Genomic DNA, 23,375 nt, shown 5'->3' on the forward strand with positions numbered 1-23,375 from the left:
CCTGGCCATTTTGGTTGAATGGCCTTGTTCTAACTATGCCATGCAAACAACAATAGAGGGGACGCAGCAGCTATTTCAGCAGCTCCTTGCGATTCCATATCAGCAGCTGGACGTGGTGGGTTTAAGACTAGAGGATCAGGTCTGTGTAGATTCTGTGTGAACTGGATAAATTGAACAACAACAGGATCACCCCCACCCCCTCGCCCCCCTCATCTCCAGCCCGCTGTATAATATGTGTCATCCTATAATAAAAAAGGCCTCTGGTTTATAGTAAAGTCCACGCAATAAAAATCCACACTGAACAAATTGTGCGTGAACGGTGTTCGGGATTTGGTCGTTTTCCCATTACTTGACGGCTCGTCCTGCATCTGAGCGTCTGCCTATTGTTGCAATCTGGTTTATTCGGTCGCTCTCTGCGTCAAAAGCACAGTGCGACCATCCTGAGGCAGACATGGATGTCTTGTTTTTCACTGGCTGTCTTTCTGATTGGGATCGTGCGTAAAGCATCATTTACAAAAGCCGAAATAAAATAATCGACCAGATTTGTCGCTTTTTCATTTGAGATCACTCACCTTGACTGCTCTCTATTGAGGTAACAGATGTGCCAATTTTATCTGCAGCCCAGGCATCGTTTGCTGTGCGCTGGGAAACCATGGACACCATGGTCTGCAGCGTTTTCTCCGGAGAAAAAAGTGATGTTTGTGCATCGGTGGATCGTTTGCCGGTTGATCTGGAAATGATTTGATCTTTAATGGCTGAGAATATTCCAGGATCGGGGGCGGCGGCGGTGGCTGTCGGGTCCGCTTTTGGAGGCTGGAGGGTGGTTGCAGTTTCAGAGACAGGGCTCGTAGCGGTGGAGGAGGAGGCTGGCCCGGCTGAAACAACTCCTGTGAGTCCGGCTAGAGGCCCGAGAGTGAACGTGCTCTCGGGTAAAGTCGGAGGCATGTCGGTGTGGAGGGTCTCCCAGGTGTCGGAGGCTGAGCCGGGCTTCCTGGAGATAGGCGACGCATCGTAGGGACTGATGCGGGGTGCAGCTTCAGAAAATCCAATATATACATAGAAAATAAATAGCAGAACCGGAGATATGTGCATCATTAAGGACGTTCGCCTCATATTCAGTTTCAGCTCTCCATGTAAGCCCCACTAACGGTCTCTCTCAGACCTTTCCCTGAATGGACGCGTACTCCACCATTGATGTCTCCCGGCGGCGTACGCTGCTGTTTGTTGCCCTATGAACCACCGTCCACACTTCACCTGCGCTGCAACCGAACCCTGGCCCGCCGGGGGGATTGACGGGCTCTTCAGCCAATAGGAGGCCTGGAAAAATGTCCGTGGGCGTTCATTTACTCCCTGATTGGACAGCCGCTTCAACATGGAGACAGTATTGTAAATTATCAAACGTCCCCAGTTCTCTGAAAATTATCACAGCATAACCGGCTTCATTCACTAACTGACACACTTATGCTAATATGAAGATAGTGTATTTAGTAAATATTGTGTACCTGATGGATTTATATAGTTTTGTATATCTACACCTAGCTCAGGTGTGCCGCTTCACTCACACCGGATGTGTCCAGAGATGGCTTGTTTTAGGACTCGTGTCGTCATTTGAATGAAAGTTCTATTTATTACATTACAGCTTTTTATACTTGCCCAGCTACATCTATATGTATGTGTAAAAAACTAACCTGTATGAAATACCGTTTACCATATTATCATTACCATATTAGTGTTAAATAAAAATTAATACCTAAATAAATAAATAATCATATACAAAATAAACCCTGAAATAAAGAAAAAAATCGATTCATGTGTAAACAAATGTAAATAAATAAATGAATGAATGAATGAATCGGAATTTGTGTTTTAAAGGACTTTTTGGAGGAACTAGTTTTTTCTTCATTTTTTTCAATGGACTGTTTTCATTATTTCACATTCATTTCTGCCAAAATTTATATATAGCGGTATTTCTTTGCTTTATGTGAGCATTTATTTATTTGCTTATTTATTGTTTATATAATGCCATCTGCGACTCCACTCGAAAACAACAACAACAATAAAAACAAACTAATCAACCTTAATGAAGTCTTAAATAATGCAGCACCAGCTAGGGCCTATAGACTGTATATAAACATGCTAGGGCCTCATCCAGCAGGTAACTACATGCATAAGACGTTTTTCTCATATTTGTTAGCTGCTCTGTTGCTAGCTGCAGGGCTCTGTTGTAGTTACTACCTCTTAGAAGAGCTGAACCGTGTCTCAATATTTTAACACTTGGAAATGCGGCTCTGTTTGTTGCTGCATGCTTCCACACTTCACATTACATAACCAGGTCTCAGTTTTAAAACATTTGTTCTAAAGGTGGACACAGAATTTAACGGTAAGCTATTGTGCCTGCCTCGATGCTAGCCATGTTTCAATTCATGAGTACTGATGGCCCTCCAGTGGACTCAACCAGGCAGTTCAGTGTCTGTTGATTATCCGTCATCCCAGTCATAGTAATGCTAAAAGCTTCAGTAAAAGCAACTGGACTTTTCTTTCAGATTCTGGAAAATGTTTCATTTTTCATCCAAGAGGCTTCTTCGGTTCTAACTGACTGAGTGTCAGATGTTGAGTCACACCTTTTTCACACGGGCTTATAGTCCTTTAATGACCCAGGACTCACCTGTCTCTAGTGTGAATGGTTGTGAAACAAGGTGGCCTAACAGCAGCACCAACAAGGGATATCAGTCTGTCACGTCAGGGTGACTCAAGAAGTGGATGTTGGTGAAACTTTCTTTATGAAGAACTGGTGTCATAGACCTCCATTCTGTTTAGAGACGGCTGTTCCAATTTCACACAGATGACTTCTTCACTCCTCTCTTAATCCATCTGTGTTGTCTGTGTAGAATGTGGACATTGTTGTCCTCAGTGGAGTGTCTCTTATCTTTTAGATGTGAGTGGACTGTTGAGCCTTGTCCTGAGGATCTGGCTCTCCTTTGTTGAGCCATGAACTTGTGGAGTCGCTGTTCACTTTCCCTGGCCAATAAGCAGATACACTACCAGTCAAAAATTTGGGGTCACTTAGAAATGTCCTTATTTTTGAAGAAAGGCATTTTTTTCAATGGAAATAACATTAAATGAATGATAAATCCAGTGTAGACATTGTTAATGTGGTAAATGACTTTTCTAGCTGGAAACAGCTGATTTTTAATGGAATATCTACATAGAGGTACAGAGGAACATTTCCAGCAACCATCACTCCTGTGTTCTAATGCTACATTGTGTTAGCTAATGGTGTTGAAAGGCTCATTGATGATTAGAAAACTCTTGTGCAATTATGTTAACACATGGATAAAAGTGTGAGTTTTCATGGAAAACAGGAAATTGTGTGGGTGACCCCAAACTTTTGAACAGGAGTGTATATATTCTTGTCATTGCACTGGACTGCACATAGGACATTGCTCAGCTTGTGTTTGGTTGATTTATCTTTGGGATGAACCAGTTTTTCTCTCAGTGTGTTGCTAGGCCTGAAGTGCACTGGTTTGTTGTGTTTCTCAGATACACCAGCTACATATGGGATGACAATGTCACTCAGTCTCTTCTTCTTTTCTTTTCTGTAAGTGGTGGTGCTGTTATTTCCTGATCTTTTTGCTGACCTACTAAAAGTAGAATCGGGATAGCCACAGTTTTCCAATGGTTTCTTAGCATTTTTGTGTTTCTTCTCTTAACCTCATTCTCAACCTTCTGATGATCCCCAGCTTATGATCCAGGAGGCGATGGAAATCAAACAGCAGGTCTCTCTGTGCCGGTTTTCTGTAACCTCTTGGATAAGGGGTGAACCATCTTCAAAACCTACAAGATAAGTCCAGTAGCATTTTACTGAAGCTCCTGGGAATGAGTTCTACAAGATGGCTGGAACACTGTTACAAAAACGAAAACATGCAAAGAAAAACAAACAAATAATTGTATGGAAGTATTTTTATCATATGCAACCTCGAAATCTTCTTTCCACCTTTTACGAAATAAAAAAATATATTTAATGTTCTTTTAAAAAAAAAAAAAGATTAGTTTTCTTGTGGCTGAAATTACATGACAATGAAAATTTCCATGTTCAAGTTTATTCATACCACTTAAAATATTACCAGTTTTCAAGAAAATGCTAGTTTTGTGTCATTTTTTAAATGGTCCTGGTAATTTCTACCATGTTGTAGATTGTTTAAATACACTCTAAACTGAAGATCTTTTCTTATTAGAACAAATAAAATTGGATTGATTTTGAAAAGGATCTTTTTTGGGTTGGTGACACAGATGGTACTTGTCCAGTGCACATGGCCGAAGGAGTCCACTGACGTCGTTCACGTTCATTTCTGTTGATAAATGATCAGAATGGATGATAAAGCACAAACTGGCCCTGCTAGAAGGTGGAGGTCTCCACCTGGCCATATGTACTGGAAAGTGTGCCGATAAAATCCAGACCAGGTGTAAATTTGCACATTTTAGAGGAAGCAACGGTGTAGAGTTCCAGAAGGGAATGTATCTTAGACTAACAACAAACTCTGAACATGTAGCTGTCAGACACAAATAGCTGAGTGTTTAGTGGTTTAATCAGTGGCCAGAGCGGGACACTAATATGCTTTTTAAAAGGGAATAATTCATCAGCAGTTTTTAACACCAACCCATTGTGGCTAGACTCCAGGCCCCCCGTGACCGTAATGAGGATTAAGCAATGTATAGGCAATGGATGGATGGATAATAATAATAATAAAGATAGTAATATTTATCACTGTGCCTGCTGATGAAACCATTTTACATACTGGACACTTTACATACTAAACGCCATTCATTATATCTGTAAACTCATCTGCACCTACTTATGTCATCTGCACATTCAAACACATTCTGCTGATTTTTCTATATTTTCTACATTTATAAAATCTTATTTTATTTTTCCTTCACTATTTAACCTTCCCTAATTTGCTGTGCTGTTTCATTGTTTACCTCTTTGTTGAATATCCATGCTGCTGTAACAACTGAATTTCCCTCCAGGGATTAATAACTTCAATCTAAGTCTTATAATAATGATACTACTACTACTACTACTACTACTACTACTACTACTACTACTACTACTACTACTACTACTACTACTACTACTACTACTACTACTACTACTAATAATAATAATAATAATAATAATAATAATAATAATAATAATAACAATAATAATAATAACAATAATAATAATAATAATAAAGCAACAAAGAACAACGATGCTCTGAAGGATTGAACTGTTCGTGCAATTCCACCAATGACCTGTAGGGGGCAGACACACTCCACTGGTGCTTCCACTCAGCCGCAAACCTCAGCAGAGGAAGAAAAAGTAGACAAAGAAGAGGCGGCAGCTGCATTAGCTTCACTGCTCAGCTATAAAACGGCTGTATTATAGTATCAGAGAGAAATATTAGAGCGTTAAAGTAACGATGTGTTCAGTTGAGTATCTGAGAGAGTTGATCAGCGACAGACTAACTGCTGCTGCTGGAGAAATATTCACAGAGTTTGAAAAAACCATCGTCCAGTACCAGGAGGAGATCGATCGTCAGCGCAGACTGCTGGATGTCATCTGGAAACCACACATCCCCTTACAAACCACAGGTCTGGAACACACCTCTGTTTTCTAGTGGAATACAACCACCACCTTTGTAAACCAGAATCCTCGACTACCCGGGATGGGTGTTTGTGTTCTGGCTTCACTGAACCGATCAACCGCAGTCACACAAAGCTAGTTATTAGCTCGATAAGTCAACCAGGATTTCTGGGTCTAGGGAGTGTGATGGACCCAGACGACCCGTCACAAACATGTTCCGGTCTAGAGCAAAAATGGCAAATCTTAAACCAACGTGGAAGTGTAAATATGAAGGAGGGCGAAGAAGCTGCAAAAAAAAAAAAAAGCCCTGCAGACTATGTGGAACAAGTAATGGATAAATATCGTCGTATTTTTAGGTTTCACGATATTGCCAAAACAAACAAACAAGAAACAACCCCGATTCTGCAATATTAGTTTTCCTTCAATATGTTGTCCCATTTGAAAGAAAATCTAGAGTTACCAGATGACTTAACTGTTGGTGTTGGGGAAAAAAACTATTTTATAGAATGACTGGGCTGATGTTGCCGTAAAATATGACATTTTATAATTGAGAATTTTTAATGTGTGTGTGTGTGTGTGTGTGTGTGTGTGTGTGTGTGTGTGTGTGTGTGTGTGTGTGTGTGTGTGTGTGTTTGTTTCTCATATGGTGCAACACTGGCAAAGGTATCCAAAGTGTTTTCAAACGAAGTTGCAATGTTGAGTACCTGTTTTCAGTCAACAGTCATCCTTGCTGTTGTCAGGATATTTCCATTCAACCGACCTTGAGCTACATGATTATGGTTAAATGATAATCGCAATTTTTTTAATCAATGTTGAGATCATAATTTGCCTATTTATTGCCATTTTTCAAGATGATTAGCCAAACAAGTTGTCAAAGTCGGATCTGCAGAGTGTGGACTAACTAAATGTTAACAGCCAACCCTGAATGTCACATAGTAACATTTTATTGTGTCTGTTTCTACCCCCAGATCTCCCACAGCAACACAAGGTCCTTGCTGAGCAACAATTCTTGAACCAGGACAGAAACTCCAGTATGGCCCATGAGGAGCCAGAGCATCCATACATTAAAGAGGAACAGGAGGAACTCTGCACTAGTCCGGACCATGGGGACTTCGGGCCTTCACTGATGAAAGAGGAACAGGAAGAACTCTGCACCAGTCTGGATCAGGATGACCTAGAACCTCTGCCGATTAAAGTGGAACAGGAGAAACTCTGCACTAGTCATGTGGGAGAGCCTCTTGTACTAAAGCAGGAGATTGATACATTTATGGTGACCTCAACTTTTGAGGAAAGTGACTACAGTGAACCAGAACCAAACAGTGAGCAGCTCCTGTCCCTCAGCTCTCCTTTCATGTCCGAAGCTCACTGTGATACTGACGCAGGGAAAAAGTCTCTAACATGTGACGTCTGTGGAAAAACCTTTCAAGATAAATCCAAAATGAGGAGACACCATAGAATCCACACAGGTGAAAAGCCGCACATTTGTAACACCTGTGGGAAAGGTTTCCGTCACAACTGCAGTTTGAAAGTCCACATGCAGATTCACACAGGTGAGAAACCTCACCTTTGTAATACGTGTGGGAAAAGATTTTGTGATCTTTCAACTTTTAAGAGACATGCAGCAACCCACACAGGTGAGAAGCTATTCCTTTGTAACACTTGTGGAAAAACATTTAGTAGATTATCAGGGCTTAGAAATCATATGTCAGTCCACACCGGTGAAAGGCCATATTCTTGTACAACATGTGGTAAATGTTTCACTTCGAGTAGTAATTTGACTGTCCACATGAGAACTCACACAGGTGAGAAGCCCTACCCCTGCAACACCTGTGGGGAAAGATTTAATAGCACATCGGATTTGAAAGTCCATGTAAGAACTCACACAGGTGAAAAGCCGTACTCGTGTAAAACCTGCGGAAAAAGTTTCAGTCAGCTTGGTAGTTTGAAAGTCCACATGAAAACTCATACAGGTGAGAAGTCATCGTCCTGAAACATTTGTTGGGGGGAAATAATCCGGGCACTAAGATTGAAACAACTTGTAAGAATTGGTACAGGTTAAAAGTAGATCTTTGGGATTGAAAGCACCTTCAGACTGAGCTTTAACACTGACTGTGAGGTCCTTAATCAGCTGGACATCAAAATTCTTTCTGCTGGTGCTCAACTGCCAGCATGGAGAAAAAGACTGTACAGGGGAGGAAGGGCCTCTATCTTCTGATCTATTAATGCTTTTAACTCAAACAAAAGAAGAGCTGAGAGAGTACCCGGTGTATTTGACATAGTGTGTGCATTAAGGAAAATGCTAAGGAAATACATGAGCAGTCCTTTACGATTAGATCGGATGAAGTCTGGACTGTGGTGGTGGAACAGACAGAAGAACCAAGGTGAACATATGGATGGATGTGATGAGAAGGGAAATGATGTTTTCTTCATTCGTGGGCACTGTTTCAGATGAAAACTGGAAGTGGAGGACAGCATCAGTCTGACACTGAAATGTCAGCTGACAGCAGGTAAATGATAGCTTCTCACGTGGAGGTTTAGTCTAACTGAGGATGGAACACTTTGTTCACCTGATGGCATGCTGAGAGAGAGAGAGAGAGAGAGAATCCAAAGAAATGAAATGGACATGAGGTGGTCTTCCTCATGAAACTTTTGCTGAACTTCATTTTCAACTGAAAAGGTAGACCTCTGTTCCTCTGCTGTTGACACCCATACTGTCATGTACTCTTGTCGTGTTAGTCCACACTGCAAAATGCCATTGTTCCAGTGGGAGATAAAGACGTTTGGTGTGAGTAAAATGACTATTTTTTTGCATTTGGAATGTAACAGAGGTTTGTAGGTTTGTTATAGTTTCAGTCTAAGACTTTCTTTGGTATTTGACACAGCTGATGTTCTGTTGGTTCCTTCTCCTTCTGTTCAACCATCAGGACAAAACATCCAGACTGTATTCTAACTGTCTATTGGAGTGCAGCAGAGTGTTAACGGATGCTCTAGTGGATATTCTGGAATATTCTGCTGTCTTTGCTCCAAAGATTTTTGAAGTTGTGGGGTTTGCTGTCACTGTGGGCTTCACAGCACCACAGAGTGATGCAGCTGAAGCTCCTGGACCTTCAGATGAACTGACTTACTCTGGATTTCTGTATGAAATCTGTCCTCCCGTAGCTTTGGAGCTTTATCCACTGATTTGAAGGAACATTTCATCATATACTTCGAGTAAACATTTACTTCATATTTGTACCAAAAGAAAGTAAGGCCTGTCTAACTGGTCTCAAAAGCACAGTCCAGTGTAACTGTTTCCTTTAGCAGTAATGACGTCTCCTGGTGGCTGGATCGCTTTGTCTTCCCATTTACACTCTGGGGATGAACAGAACACACTGAGAAATACATGAATCAATAAAGATCTCTGTAAAGCAGCTGTAAAGAGTTCTATTCCATTCAGAATAGATGAAACTTTGTGATCTAGTTTTTCTCAGTGAAACTGATCATGTTTAATGTGTCCCCTACCTCTTATTGTGAGCAGAAACAAAGTGACAGACTGGAGAATTTGTCTGTTTTTTGGATGAAACGCCGCTGAAAGTTTATGTCTTGCTGTACCTGAGTTACAGTTGGTGTTTTTATCCTTTCCTCCTTCCTCTCACAGCTTTGATGAACAGTGTGTGAGTCTCTATTGCAGCTCTCATTCATTCACTTACTGATTGACCATCAGTCACTTGTCCAGTAATAATTCTGTTTTGTACATGATTTCTTGGATCCTTCTTTATTGTCATTATTGTCCATATGTTTTAATTTGCAGAGTGGATCCTCTATATTTCACCGTGGCTTGTTGTCAGAGGATTTGCAGTGTGATTGTCTTTCATTTATACCCGTATTTTATTTTATTTTTTTTTTACAGTTACTAGTGTTTAAGAGATAGCGTCAATAAAATAATGGACCTCCAGAGTTAAACCAGAGTTAAACTTGAGCTGAGATGTCAGGATTTGGTGCAACAACCTGTGATGATGTGTTTTTATGTACAGTGGGGTAGGTTTCATTTTCATTGAAACATTTCAGAACACAAGAAACTCTGACCTGAAAACTGGAGAAGAAATAATTGAGATTCTGCATTTTTTTCCCCTCAATAATCAATGAAACTAATCACACTGGTGGAAGTGTCCATCCTCTGTACATAGGTCTTTTTTTCTTTGAGTTGTGTCCTTCATTCAAGGATAAAAGTTTCTTTAAAACATGTAAACATAAACAAAGGAATTTAAACAAAGTTTTGTGTTGGTGTTTGTGTTATTTTATGTTTTGAATTTCAGAAATGGTTTCAAATATAGTTTATGGGTCTCTGCATGTCATAATATGGTGTCTGTTAGTTGATGTTGTGTGGAGTTTTAAAATGGTGATCGTTGTGTTGATTGACCCTGGAACCAAGAACCAAAGTTACCTGTTCAGAGGTGCTGGAAGTGTTTATCTTAACTACTCCACACTGACACCAACTGCATTGTGTTGTCAAACAGTTAATAATAAAACTGTGACAGAGGACTCAGTCATTCTGTCATTTCATAATTCCATGTATGAAGAAAATTCATGATCTAAAGAAAGTGCACATACAGAGAGAGTATAGGTTTTACAAGAGCCGCGCTCTTGTAAAACCTGTGGAAAAAGTTTCAGTCTGCTTGGTAGTTTGAAAATCCACATGAAAACTCACACAGGTGAGAAGTCATCATCCTGAAACATTTGTGGGGGGAAATAATTCGGGCACGGGTATGTTGAAACAACGTAAGAATTGATACAGGTTAAAAGTAGGTCTTTGAGATGTAAAGCACCTTTAGTCTGTGCCTCAACAACAATTGTGTGGAATTATGTAAGCAATCCTTGATGATTAGACCAGATGGAGTCTGGACTTTGGTGGCGGTGGAGCAGGCAGAAGAACCAAACTGAATATCTGGATGGATATGGTGTTAGTACAGACTACTATATTTCTGATATCATGACATCTTTCATCAGCAGAGCAGTGATTTGAGATATTGTGAAGATGTTTGGAACATTTTCACATCCTGCTGAGAGAACATGGCTGTTCAGGTGTGAACATACTGCTGGAATCTACACAGCTTGAGTTCTGTTGTCTTTCAAGTAAAAGGAGGCAACAAGATACTGAGACATTGTGACAGTAGGACACAACAGAGTGTCACTGCAGCAGAGGAGATGTGCACGTGAAATAAAGTTGTAATAAAACATGCAGCTCCATGATTGCTTCTTGAAATGTTTTGAATGTATTTAAACAGATGAACATTTACACGTTGTTTAATAATGAGTGTAACATTGAAGAGCCCCAGCAAGAATATCTCTGAATCAGATATCAAAGACATAACCGACATTATTATGTTTTGAAGCAACACACAAGTGGTTTTACCAGTAGTAGCTGATACACCCCTGCAAATGCTAAAAAGAGGTGAAGCTGTGTTGCAGTTTTTGCTGTTTTGAGAAAGATCTTGTGCTATTTATTTATTCTTTTATCACCCATTTCAAGATCAGAAAAGGCTTTAGAATTCCAGATGGCATGACAGTATTCACTGCAGCGATATCAGGGATCATATTGGCACTTTGGTGGGTGATGGACAACAAACTGGTCAAGTCAGTCATATATAGCGATTCATCAGCCGTGTTAACCAATAAAGAAGCTAACTTCAAATACAGACAGGATATTCTATTAGAAATATTTCAAGCACTGTTTCAAATTCACAGAGCAGGGTGTGAGGTGGGTTTTATTTGGGTTCCAGCACATATGGGTGTGGAGGGCAATGAGGAAGCAGATAGATTGGTACAAAGAACAACCAAGGAGGAAAGAACAGAATAAACATGGGAGTCTAGGAGCAGCTGGATGAACTGCTTTTAATCTTTGCTTTCTACTTTACATGCAGGAGTGGACAAATATGAAGAAACTTCTGAACTTTCTCATAACCACAAGACTGTATCAGAAAATAGAGGATTCTCTCAGGACTATGAATAAGGTCCAGTAGGTGGCAGCAATACGCCAGTGATGCGTCTAGTCTGCCTTATTCAAGGAGGAAGAAGAAAGTTACTTCGTGTTTCTGCCGGAGCTTCATAACGTGACACCCGGCGGATGTAAACAAAGAAGCATGAGCAGAGTTAGCTTTACTGCTGTGTGGACTGAGCTCTAAAACGGCTGTGTTATAGTATCATTGAGAAATATTAGAGCATTAAAGTAACGATGTGTTCAGTTGAGTATCTGAGAGAGTTGATCAGGGACAGACTAACTGCTGCTGCTGGAGAAATATTCACAGAGTTTGAAAAAACCATCGTCCAGTACCAGGAGGAGATCGATCGTCAGCGCAGACTGCTGGATGTCATCTGGAAACCACACATCCCCTTACAATCCATAGGTGTGTATGTGTTTTGATGATGAAGAATTCCAAATATACCATGTAGAACATCAAGAAGTGTTCAGGTGAAGATTTAACGGTGAACTGAGACACATTGTGAGAAAGAGAGAATGGGTTCATGATATGGTGTCTGTTAGTTGATGTGTGGAGTTTTAAAATGGTGATCCTAGAGAGCATAGAAGCATAAAAATAATGTGTTCAACTGTATTCCACTATTAACATATTGGATTTCACTGATGAATCAAATCAACAGTACAGTAACCAAAGGAAAAATAAGAATAACATTAAAATCCAAATGTCCTGACAGGTTTGAAGGCTGAAAAGGACAGCAGCTTTTTTCAGACACATTTTAATGGATCCACATCAAACATGTCTTTGTGGTGTGTAGAAAAGTACCCAGTGGTGTTTACCATTTGAATCTTTGTGATCGTATGTCCACTGTGAAACAATGTGTTCATAGAAATGTCCAGTCATTTGGAGATGCTTGTATCATTCCTGCTGCCGTGTCATGGCTCTCAGACTTCATTTATAAACCATAAAATTCTTTTTCCATGAAACATTCGACTCTTGAGCTGAATTTGTTGGAGACAGACAGTCCTGGAAAAAGTGACAGATGTGTGTTCTCCCATCCTCACAGTAGTAACCACTATCTTTTGTCCCTTTGTCCCTCCAGAGCTCCCACAGTCTTATGTCTGTGAGAATGAGAAGACTCTCATTGACCATCAGCCCCATGACCAGGAGAGAAACTCCATGGTGGACCATGATGACCCAAAGCCTCCACTGATTAATGACCAGCAGGAGGAACTCTGCAGCATTCTATGGCAATCAAATCCAGAGCTTCCTCAAATTAAAAGGGAAGAGGAAGAATTCTGCACCAATCTGGTCCAATCAAACCCAGAGCTTCTTGAAATTAAAATGGAACAGGAAGAACTGTGCGCCATTCTGAATCAGTCAAACACAGAGCTTCTAATAATTAAAACAGAACAAGAGGAACTCTGCTCCAGTCAGGAGGAAGAGCAACTTGGATTGAAACAGGAGACTAATGCCTTTGTGATGACTCCTGATGATGAGGAAAGTGACCACAGTGAACCAAAACCAAACACTGATCAGCTCCTGTTTCACATCTCTTGTGCAGCTGAGAGCCCAGATCAGGAAGGAAGCAAGGATGTAGACTCAGGATCAACTAGACATGTCAAGCTGAAGCCAAGACATCACAGTACCAGCAGTCACAGTAATGATGTAGACAATGCTCCAGTGTCAGAGAGACAGTGTGATAATGACAAGGCAACAAAATCTTTAACATGTGAGATTTGTGGAAAAGCTTTTAGGTATAAGTCAGATTTAATCACACATCACAGAACCCACACAGGTGAGAAGCCGTATTCTTGTGTAAGCTGTGGAAAACGCTTCAGTCGACAAACCAATTTGACTGCCCACATGAGATGTCACACAGGTGAGAAGCCGTATGTTTGTAACACCTGTGGAAAAAGATTTTCCCGCTCATCAGCACAATATAGGCACATGGCAATTCACAAAATGAGAAAGGCGTATTCTTGTGGAACCTGTGGAAAAAGTTTCGTTCAACGTTCCCATTTGACTGACCACATGAGATTTCACACTGGTGAGAAGCCATATTCTTGTGGAACCTGTGGAAAAAGCTTCACTCAAAGGTCCCATTTGACTGGCCACATGAGATTTCACACTGGTGAGAAGCCATATTCTTGTGGAACCTGTGGAAAAAGCTTCACTCAAAGGTCCCATTTGACTGGCCACATGAGATTTCACACAGGTGAGAAGCCATATTCTTGTGGAACCTGTGGAAAAAGCTTCACTCAAAGGTCCCATTTGACTGCCCACATGAGATTTCACACTGGTGAGAAGCCATATTCTTGTGGAACCTGTGGAAAAAGCTTCACTCAAAGGTCCTATTTGACTGTCCACATGAGATTTCACACTGGTGAGAAGCCATATTCTTGTGGTATATGTGGAAAAAGCTTCAGTCGACAGACCAATTTGACTGTACACATCAGATGTCACACAGGTGAGAAGCCGTATGTTTGTAACACCTGCGGAAAAAGGTTTTCTCACTCATCAGTACATAAGAGGCACATGACAATTCACAAAATGGGAAAGCCGTATTCTTGTGGAACCTGTGGAAAAAGCTTCATTCAGCGTTCCCATTTGACTGACCACATGAGAATCCATACAGGTGAGAAGCCGTGATCCTGAAACATCTGTGGAAAACTTAGCGTCAGAACTAAGCTTGAAACAACATGTAAGAATTGATACAGGTTAAAAGTAGATCCCTGAAATTTAAAGCACCTTTCATCAAAAATTGTCAGAAAGTGTGTAAGCAGTCCTTGATGATTAGACCAGATGGAGTCTGGACTGTGGTGGTGGTGGAGCAGTCAGAAGAACCAAACTGAATATCTGGATGGATATGGTGTTAGTACAGACTACTATATTTCTGATATCATGACATCCTTCATCAGCAGAGCAGTGATTTGAGATATTATGAAGCTGTTTGGAACATTTTCACATCCTGCTGAAAGAACATGGCTGTTCAGGTGTGAACATACTGCTGGAATCTACACAGCTTGAGTTCTGTTGTCTTTCAGGTAAAAGGAGGCAACAAGATACTGAGATGTCTCAAGCAAGCATAAGTTATGGCAACTGGACTAACCTCGTGTGAGTCGAAAACGTTTCACCTCTCATACAAGAGGCTTCTTCAGTTCTGAACTTCAGAACTGAAGAAGCCTCTTGGATGAGAGGTGAAACGTTTTCGACTCACACGAGGTTAGTCCAGTTGCCATAACTTATGCTTGCTTGAGACTTATCATGACCTGGATGACTGAGAACATCCACAGATTTAAGATACTGAGATATTGTGACAGTAGGACACAACAGAGTGTCACTGCAGCAGAGATGTGCACATGAAACAAAGTTGTAATAAAATATGTGCAGCTCCATGACTGCTTCATGAAATGCTTTGAATGTATTTAAACAGATGAACATTTACACATTTGATGATGAGTGTAACAATGAAGAGCCCCAGCAAGAATATCTCTGAATCAGATATCAAAGACATAACCAACATTATTATGTTTTGAAGCAACACACATGGTTTTACTAGTAGTAGCTGATACACTTCTGCCAATGTTAACACCAGAAATGTTAAAAACATGTGAAGCTGTGTTGCAGTTTCTGCTGTTTTGATCAAGATCTTGTGCTATTTATTTCTTCTTTTATCACCACATGGGTCCTCTGTTTGATTTGTTAGTAGAATCTCATTGTGTCCTCATTCAGTACATTTAAAACAACAGCAAATGAGTCAAAGTATTTTCCAGTAGAGAATTAAGTATGTTAAGAATTTACCGAAAAATTTTAAATGAGTCCACAGTATTACTAATTACATAAAAGTTCCTGACTAATTCAAATATTAAGTTAAAGCTCCTATATTATGTTTTATGAAAGATAAACTAAAGTGACAGACTTAATGGTTGAGGCTAAGAGCCAACAATATCATACATAGAAAACCCAATAAATCCAAGGATCCTCCATGAAACTAGCTTCAATCCAACTGTAATAGTAATTTCAGCAAACCCCTTTAGTCTGCTGCTTGACTACTACTGATGGCTGAGTTGGATTTAGTTTTGTCACATGCAGATGAAAGATGAGGAGTAGAAGTGGATCCAGTCGTCCCAGTGACTGTTTATTGCATTTATTGTTGATGGATTACAGAGAAATTGAAATATAATAAAGATTTACACTAAAAAGAAGGCCTAGTTCCTTGATGCAGCCACATGGTCAAAAAACTGTTTGCCTTCCTCAAAGTAAAGGCTTTAGAATTCCAGATGGCATGACAGTATTCACTGCAGAGATATCAGGGATCATATTGGCACTTTGGTGGATGATGGACAACAAACTGGTCAAGTCAGTCATATGTAGCGATTCATCAGCCATATTAACATCAGTAAAAAAAACCCAAAAAAAACAAGAAAACGCTAACTCCAAATTCAGACCCGATATTCTATTAGAAATATTTCAAGCACTGTTTCAAATTCACAGAGCAGAGTATGAGGTGGGTTTTATTTGGGTTCCAGCACATATGGGTGTGGAGGGCAATGAGGAAGCAGATAGCTTGGCACAAAGAACAACCAAGGAGGAAAGAACAGAATAAACATGGGAGTCTAGGAGCAGCTGGATGAACTGCTTTTAATCTTTGCTTTCTACTTAACATGCAGGAGTGGACAAATATGAAGAAACTTCTGAACTTTGTCAAAACCACATAACTCAGGAAATATTTAAGATTCTCCAAGGACTATGAATAACATCCAGTAGGTGGCAGCAATACGCCAGTGATGCGTCTAGTCTGCCTTATTCAAGGAGGAAGAAGAAAGTTACTTAGTGTTTCTGCCGGAACTTCATAACGTGACACCCGGCGGATTTAAACAAAGAAGCATGAGCAGAGTTAGCTTTACTGCTGTGTGGACTGAGCTATGAAACGGCTGGATTATAGTATGAGTGAGATATATTAGAGCATTAAAGTAACGATGTGTTCAGTTGAGCATCTGAGAGAGTTGATCAGGGACAGACTAACTGCTGCTGCTGGAGAAATATTCACAGAGTTTGAAAAAACCATCGTCCAGTACCAGGAGGAGATCGATCGTCAGCGCAGACTGCTGGATGTCATCTGGAAACCACACATCCCCTTACAATCCATAGGTGTGTATGTGTTTTGATGATGAAGAATTCCAATTATACCATGTAGAACATCATGAAGTGTTCAGGTGAATAGTTAACGGTGAACTGAGACACATTGTGAGAAAGAGAGAATGGGTTCATAATATGGTGTCTGTTAGTTGATGTTGTGTGTAGTTTTAAAATGGTGATCGTTGTGTTGATTGACCCTGGAACCAAGAACCAAAGTTACCTGTTCAGAGGTGCTGGAAGTGTTTATCTGAACTACTCCACACTGACACCAACTGCATTGTGTTATCAAACAGTTCATAATAAAACTGTGACAGAGGACTCAGTCATTCCGTGATTTCAGTCCAGAGGCATAATTCTATGTATAAAGATCATTCATGAGCTAAAGAAAATGTACGTACAGAGTTAGAGAGTATCGAAGTAATGTGTTCAACTGCATTCCACTGTTAACATATTGGATTTCACTGATGAGTCAGATCAACAGTACAGTAACCAACAGTAAAATAAGAATAACATTAAAATCCAAATATCCTGGCAGGTTTGAAGGCTGAAAAGGTCAGCGGATTTATCAGACAGATTTTACTGGATCCACATCAAACCTCAGTGTGGTGTGTAGAAAAGTACCCAGTGGTGTTTTCCATTAGATTATTTGTGATCCTATATCCAGCTTGGAATCACATGTTCATAGAAATGTCCAGTCATTTGGAGAAGCTTGTATCATTCCTGCTGCTGTGTCATGGCTCTCAGACTTCATTTAGAAACCATAAAATTCTTTTTGCGTCAGACATTTGACTATTAAGCTGAATTTGTTGGAGACAGCCAGTCCTGGACAAAGTGACAGATGTGTGTTCTCCCATCATCACAGTAGTAACCACTATCTTTTGTCCCTTTGTCCCTCCAGAGCTCCCACAGTCTTATGTCTGTGAGAATGAGAAGACTCTCGTTGACCATCAGCCCCATGACCAGGAGAGAAACTCCATGGTGGACCATGATGATCCAGAACCTCCACAGATTAAAGACCAGCAGGAGAAACTCTGCACCAGTCTGGAGCAATCAAACCCAGAGATTTCTCAAATTAAAAGAGAAGAGGAAGAATTCTGCACCATTCAGAACAAGTCAAATCCAGAGCGTCCTCAAATTAAAAAGGAACAGGATGAACTCTGCTCCAGTCAGGAGGAAGAGCAACTTGGATTGAAACAGGAGACTGATCCCTTTGCGATGACTCCTGATGATGAGGAAAGTGACCACAGTGAACCAAAACCAAGCAATGATCAGCTCCTGTTTCACATCTCTTTTGCAGCTGAGAGCCCAGATCAGGATGGAAGCAAGAATGTAGACTCAGGATCAACTAGCTGTATCAAGCTGAAGTCAAGACATCACAGTACCAGCAGTCACAGTAATGATGTAGACAATGCTCCAACGTCAGAGAGACAGTGTGATAATGACAAGGCAACAAAATCTCTAACATGTGGTGTCTGTGGAAAAGCCTTTAGGTATAAGTCAAATTTAATCACACATCACAGAACCCACACAGGTGAGAAGCCGTATTCTTGTGAAATCTGTGGAAAATGCTTCACTCAACGTTCCAATTTGACTGCCCACATGAGATGTCACACTGGTGAGAAGCCATATTCTTGTGGAACCTGTGGAAAAAGCTTCACTCAACGGGGCTCTTTGACTGACCACATGAGACATCACACAGGTGAGAAGCCGTATGTTTGTAACACCTGTGGAAAAAGGTTCATTCAACAGGGCTTTTTGACTGTCCACTTGAGACGTCACATAGGTGAGATGCTGTATTCTTGTGGAATCTGTGGAGAAAGTTTCCGTCATACTGCTAGTTTGAAAATCCACATGAGAATCCACACAGGTCAGAAGTCATGATCCTGAAACATCTGTGGAAAACATGTCTGAACTAAGCTTGATACAACATGTAAGAATTGGTACAGGTTTAAAGTAGATCCCTGAAATTTAAAGCACCTTTAGACTGTGCTTCAACAACAATTGTGAGGAAGTATGTAAGCAATCCTTGATGATTAGACCAGATGGAGTCTGGACTGTGGTGGTGGTGGAGCAGTCAGAAGAACCAAACTGAATATCTGGATGGATATGGTGTTAGTACAGACTACTATATTTCTGATATCATGACATCCTTCATCAGCAGAGCAGTGATTTGAGATATTGTGAAGATGTTTGGAACATTTTCACATCCTGCTGAGAGAACATGGCTGTTCAGGTGTGAACATACTGCTGGAATCTACACAGCCTGAGTTCTGTTGTCTTTCAAGTAAAAGGAGGCAACAAGATACTGAGACATTGTGACAGTAGGACACAACAGTGTGTCACTGCAGCAGAGATGTGCACGTGAAACAAAGTTGAAATAAAACATGCAGCTCCATGACTGCTTCATGAAATGTTTTGAATGTATTTAAACAGATGAACATTTCCAAGTTGTTTAATAATGAGTGTAACACTGAAGAGCCCCAGCAAGAATATTTCTGAATCAGATATCAAAGACATAACCAACATTATTATGTTTTGAAGCAACACACAAGTGGTTTACTAGTAGTAGCTGATACACCCCTGCAAATGTTAACACCAGAAATGTTAAAAAAGAGGTGAAGCTGTGTTCCTCAAAGTAAAGGGTTTACAGAATTCCAGATGGCATGACAGTATTCACTGCAGAGATATCAGGGATCATATTGGCACTTTGGTGGATGATTGACAACAAACTGGTCAAGTCAGTCATATGTAGCAATTCATCAGCCGTGTTAACATCAGTTAAAAAAAAAAAAAAAAAAAAAAAGGTAACTCCAAATTGAGACCCGATATTCTATGACAAATATTTCAAGCACTGTTTCAAATTCACAGAGCAGAGTATGAGGTGGGTTTTATTTGGGTTCCAGCACATATGGGTGTGGAGGGCAATGAGGAAGCAGACAGCTTGGCACAAAGAGCAACCAAGGAGGAAAGAATAGAAGAAACATGAGAGTCTAGGAGCAGCTGGATGAACTCTTTTTAATCTTTTCTTTCTACTTAACATGGAGGATTGGACAAATATGAAGAAACTGCTGAACTTTGTCATAACCACATAACTAAGGAAATATTTAAGATTCTCTCAGGACTATGAATTACATCCAGTAGGTGGCAGCAATACGCCAGTGATGCGTCTAGTCTGCCTTATTCAAGGAGGAAGAAGAAAGTTACTTAGTGTTTCTGCCGGAACTTCACAGTCTGACACCCGGCGGATGTAAACAAAGAAGTGTGAGCAGAATTGGCTTCACTGCTGTGTGGGCTGAGCTATAAACCATCTGTATTATAGTATCATTGAGAAATATTAGCGCAGTTGAGTATCTGAGAGAGTTGATCAGGGACAGACTAACTGCTGCTGCTGGAGAAATATTCACAGAGTTTGAAAAAACCATCGTCCAGTACCAGGAGGAGATCGATCGTCAGCGCACACTGCTGGATGTTGTAATATTCTGACAAGAATATGTATTATTTTGCCTCATGCATCATTTAATTATAAATGTAGCCACCTAATTGGACAATGGTGTCACATGGTTAAGGAAGCACTGTATTGTGACGTATTAGCTCCACCTACCTGTTTGCTGTACTTTTTACAAGCTCTGCTCAGTAAAGCGCCTTTTCTCTCCTGCTAAACGTGATAGCTGCCTCCCTCGTTTATGTACACACTGTACACCCTCAGAAACACAACAGATGTCATCTGGAAACCACACATCCCCTTACAGTCCATAGGTGTCTATGTGTTTTGATGGTGAAGAATTCCAATTATACCATGTAGAACATCATGAAGTGTTCAGGTGAAGATTTAACGGTGAACTGAGACACATTGTGAGAAAGAGAGAATGGGTTCATAAGATGGTGTCTGTTAGTTGATGTTGTGTGTAGTTTTAAAATGGTGATCGTTGTGTTGATTGACCCTGGAACCAAGAACCAAAGTTACCGGTTCAGAGGTGGTGGAAGTGTTTATCTGAACTACTACACACTGACACCAACTGCATTGTGTTATCAAACAGTTAATAATAAAACTGTGACAGAGGACTCAGTCATTCCATCATTTCAGTCCAGAGGCATAATTCTATGTATAGAGATCATTCATGATCTAAAGAAAATGTACGTACAGAGTTTGAGAGTATAGAAGTAATGTGTTCAACTGCATTCCACTGTTAACATATTGGATTTCACTGATGAGTCAAATCAACAGTACAGTCACCAACAGTAAAATAAGAATAACATTAAAGTCCAAATATCCTGGCAGGTTTGAAGGCTGAAAAGGTCAGCGGATTTATCAGACAGATTTTACTGGATCCACATCAAACATGTCTTTGTGGTGTGTAGAAAAGTACCCAATCGTGTTTGCCATTAGATTCTTTGTGATCCTATATCCACTGTGAAACAATGTGATCATAGAAATGTCCAGTCATTTGGAGAAGCTTGTATCATTCCTGCTGCTGTGTCATGGCTCTCAGACTTCATTTATAAACCATAAAATTATTTTTGTGTCAAACATTGGACTCTTGAGCTGAATTTGTTGGAGACAGCCAGTCCTGGACAAAGTGACAGATGTGTGTTCTCCCATCATCACAGTAGTAACCATTATCTTTTGTCCTTTTGTCTCTCCAGAGCTCCCACAGTCTTATGTCTGTGAGAATGAGAAGACTCTCATTGACCATCAGCCCCATGACCAGGAGCGAAACTCCATGGTGGACCATGAGGACCCAGAACTTCCACTGATTAATGACCAGCAGGAGGAACTCTGCACCAGTCTGGAGCAATCAAACCCAGAGATTTCTCAAATTAAAAAGGAACAGGAAGAATTCTGCACCATTCAGTACAAGTCAAACCCAGAACGTCCTCAAATTAAAAAGGAACAGGATGAACTCTGCTCCAGTCAGGAGGAAGAGCTACTTGGATTGAAACAGGAGACTAATACCTTTGTTGTGACTTCTGCTTCTGAGGAAAGTGATCACAGTGAACCAAAATCAAACACTGATCAGCTCCTGTTTCACATCTCTTGTGCAGCTGAGAGCCCAGATCAAGAAGGAAGCAAGGATGTAGACTCAGGATCAACTAGACATGTCAAGCTGAAGCCAAGACATCACAGTACCAGCAGTCACAGTAATGATGTAGACAATGCTCCAACGTCAGAGAGACAGTGTGATAATGACAAGGCAACAAAATCTTTAACATGTGAGATGTGTGGAAAAGCTTTTAAGTATAAGTCAGAGTTAATCAGACATCACAGAACCCACACAGGTGAGAAGCCATATTCTTGTGGTACATGTGGAAAAAGCTTTAGTCAACGGTGCACTTTTACTGCTCACATGAGATGTCATACAGGTGAGAAGCCATATGTTTGTAACAGCTGTGGAAAAAGATTCAGTCAACGGACCCATTTGACCGTCCACATGAGATGTCACACAGGTGAGAAGCCGTATGTTTGTAACACCTGTGGAAAAAGATTTCCTCGTTCATCAGCACATAACAAGCACATGACAATTCACAAAATGGGAAAGTCGTATTCTTGTGGAACCTGTGGAAAAAGTTTCGTTAAGCGTTCCCCTTTGACTGACCACATGAGAATCCACACAGGTGAGAAGCCGCGATCCTGAAACATCTGTGGAAAACTTAGCATCAGAACTAAGCTTGAAACAACATGTAAGAATTGATCCAGGTTAAAAGTAGATCCCTGAAATTTAAAGCACCTTTAGACTGTGCTTCAACAACAGTTGTGAGGAATTATGTAAGCAGTCCTTGATGATTAGACCAGATGGAGTCTGGACTGTGGTGGTGGTGGAGCAGTCAGAAGAACCTAACTGAATATCTGGATGGATATGGTGTTAGTACAGACTACTATATTTCTGATATCATGACATCCTTCATCAGCAGAGCAGTGATTTGAGATAATGTGAAGCTGTTTGGAACATTTTCACATCCTGCTGAGAGAACATGGCTGTTCAGGTGTGAACATACTGCTGGAATCTACACAGCTTGAGTTCTGTTGTCTTTCAAGTAAAAGGAGGCAACAAGATACTGAGACATTGTGACAGTAGAACACAACAGAGTGTCACTGCAGCAGCAGAGATGTGCACGTGAAATAAAGTTGTAATAAAACATGCAGCTCCATGACTGCTTCATGAAATGTTTTGAATGTATTTAAACAGATGAACTTTTACACATTTAATGATGAGTGTAACAATGAAGAGCCCCAGCAAGAATATCTCTGAATCAGATATCAAAGACATAACCAACATTATTATGTTTTGAAGCAACACACACGTGGTTTTACTAGTAGTAGCTGATACACCTCTGCAAATGTTAACACCAGAAATGTTTAAAACAGGTGAAGCTGTGTTGCAGTTTGTGCTGTTTTGCTCAAGATCTTGTGCTATTTATTTCTTCTTTTATCACCACATAGGTCATCTATTTGATTTAGTAGGATCTCATTGTGTCGTCATTCAGTACATTTAAAACAACAGCAAATGAGTCAAAGTATTTTCCAGTAGAGAATTAAGAATGGTAAGAATTTACCGAACAATTTTAAATGAGTCAAATGGATTATTAATTACATAAAAGTGCCCGTCTAATTCGGGCTGCACAGTGGTGTAGTGGTTAGCACTTTCGCCTTGCAG

The 23,375-nt window shown here is 40.4% G+C and overlaps 3 protein-coding genes across 3 annotated transcripts in view; 2 read left to right on the plus strand and 1 right to left on the minus strand.

Moving 5' to 3' along the window:
• The window catches only part of si:ch211-158d24.2 (multiple epidermal growth factor-like domains protein 9), a 37,988-nt gene extending 36,746 nt beyond the window's left edge, over window positions 1-1,242 (minus strand). Inside the window, exon 1 of the mRNA XM_023297637.3 lies at window positions 573-1,242. Within this exon, the coding sequence (XP_023153405.2) occupies window positions 573-1,113 (541 nt within the window). The 5' untranslated portion in view covers window positions 1,114-1,242. The remainder of the gene's footprint in view (window positions 1-572) is intronic.
• Window positions 1,243-5,362: 4,120 nt separating this feature from the next.
• On the plus strand, window positions 5,363-14,682 carry LOC111578464 (zinc finger protein 135-like). The gene is made up of 4 exons (XM_055011345.1): window positions 5,363-5,634; window positions 6,595-7,613; window positions 11,823-12,009; window positions 12,683-14,682. Exons 1-4 carry the CDS (start codon window positions 5,463-5,465, stop codon window positions 14,230-14,232), a joined length of 2,928 nt encoding a protein of 975 aa, XP_054867320.1. The 5' UTR covers window positions 5,363-5,462; the 3' UTR covers window positions 14,233-14,682.
• A 1,163-nt stretch (window positions 14,683-15,845) lies between these two features.
• On the plus strand, window positions 15,846-22,947 carry LOC111578457 (zinc finger protein 260-like). Its single transcript, XM_055011176.1, has 3 exons — window positions 15,846-16,734; window positions 17,621-18,421; window positions 21,367-22,947. The coding sequence occupies exons 1-3, from the start codon at window positions 16,563-16,565 to the stop codon at window positions 22,353-22,355; spliced, it is 1,962 nt and encodes a 653-aa protein (XP_054867151.1). The 5' UTR covers window positions 15,846-16,562; the 3' UTR covers window positions 22,356-22,947.
• Window positions 22,948-23,375: the final 428 nt, after the last annotated feature.

Source organism: Amphiprion ocellaris, chromosome 6 (genome assembly GCF_022539595.1).
Source record: "Amphiprion ocellaris isolate individual 3 ecotype Okinawa chromosome 6, ASM2253959v1, whole genome shotgun sequence".
Lineage (NCBI taxonomy): Eukaryota > Metazoa > Chordata > Actinopteri > Pomacentridae > Amphiprion > Amphiprion ocellaris.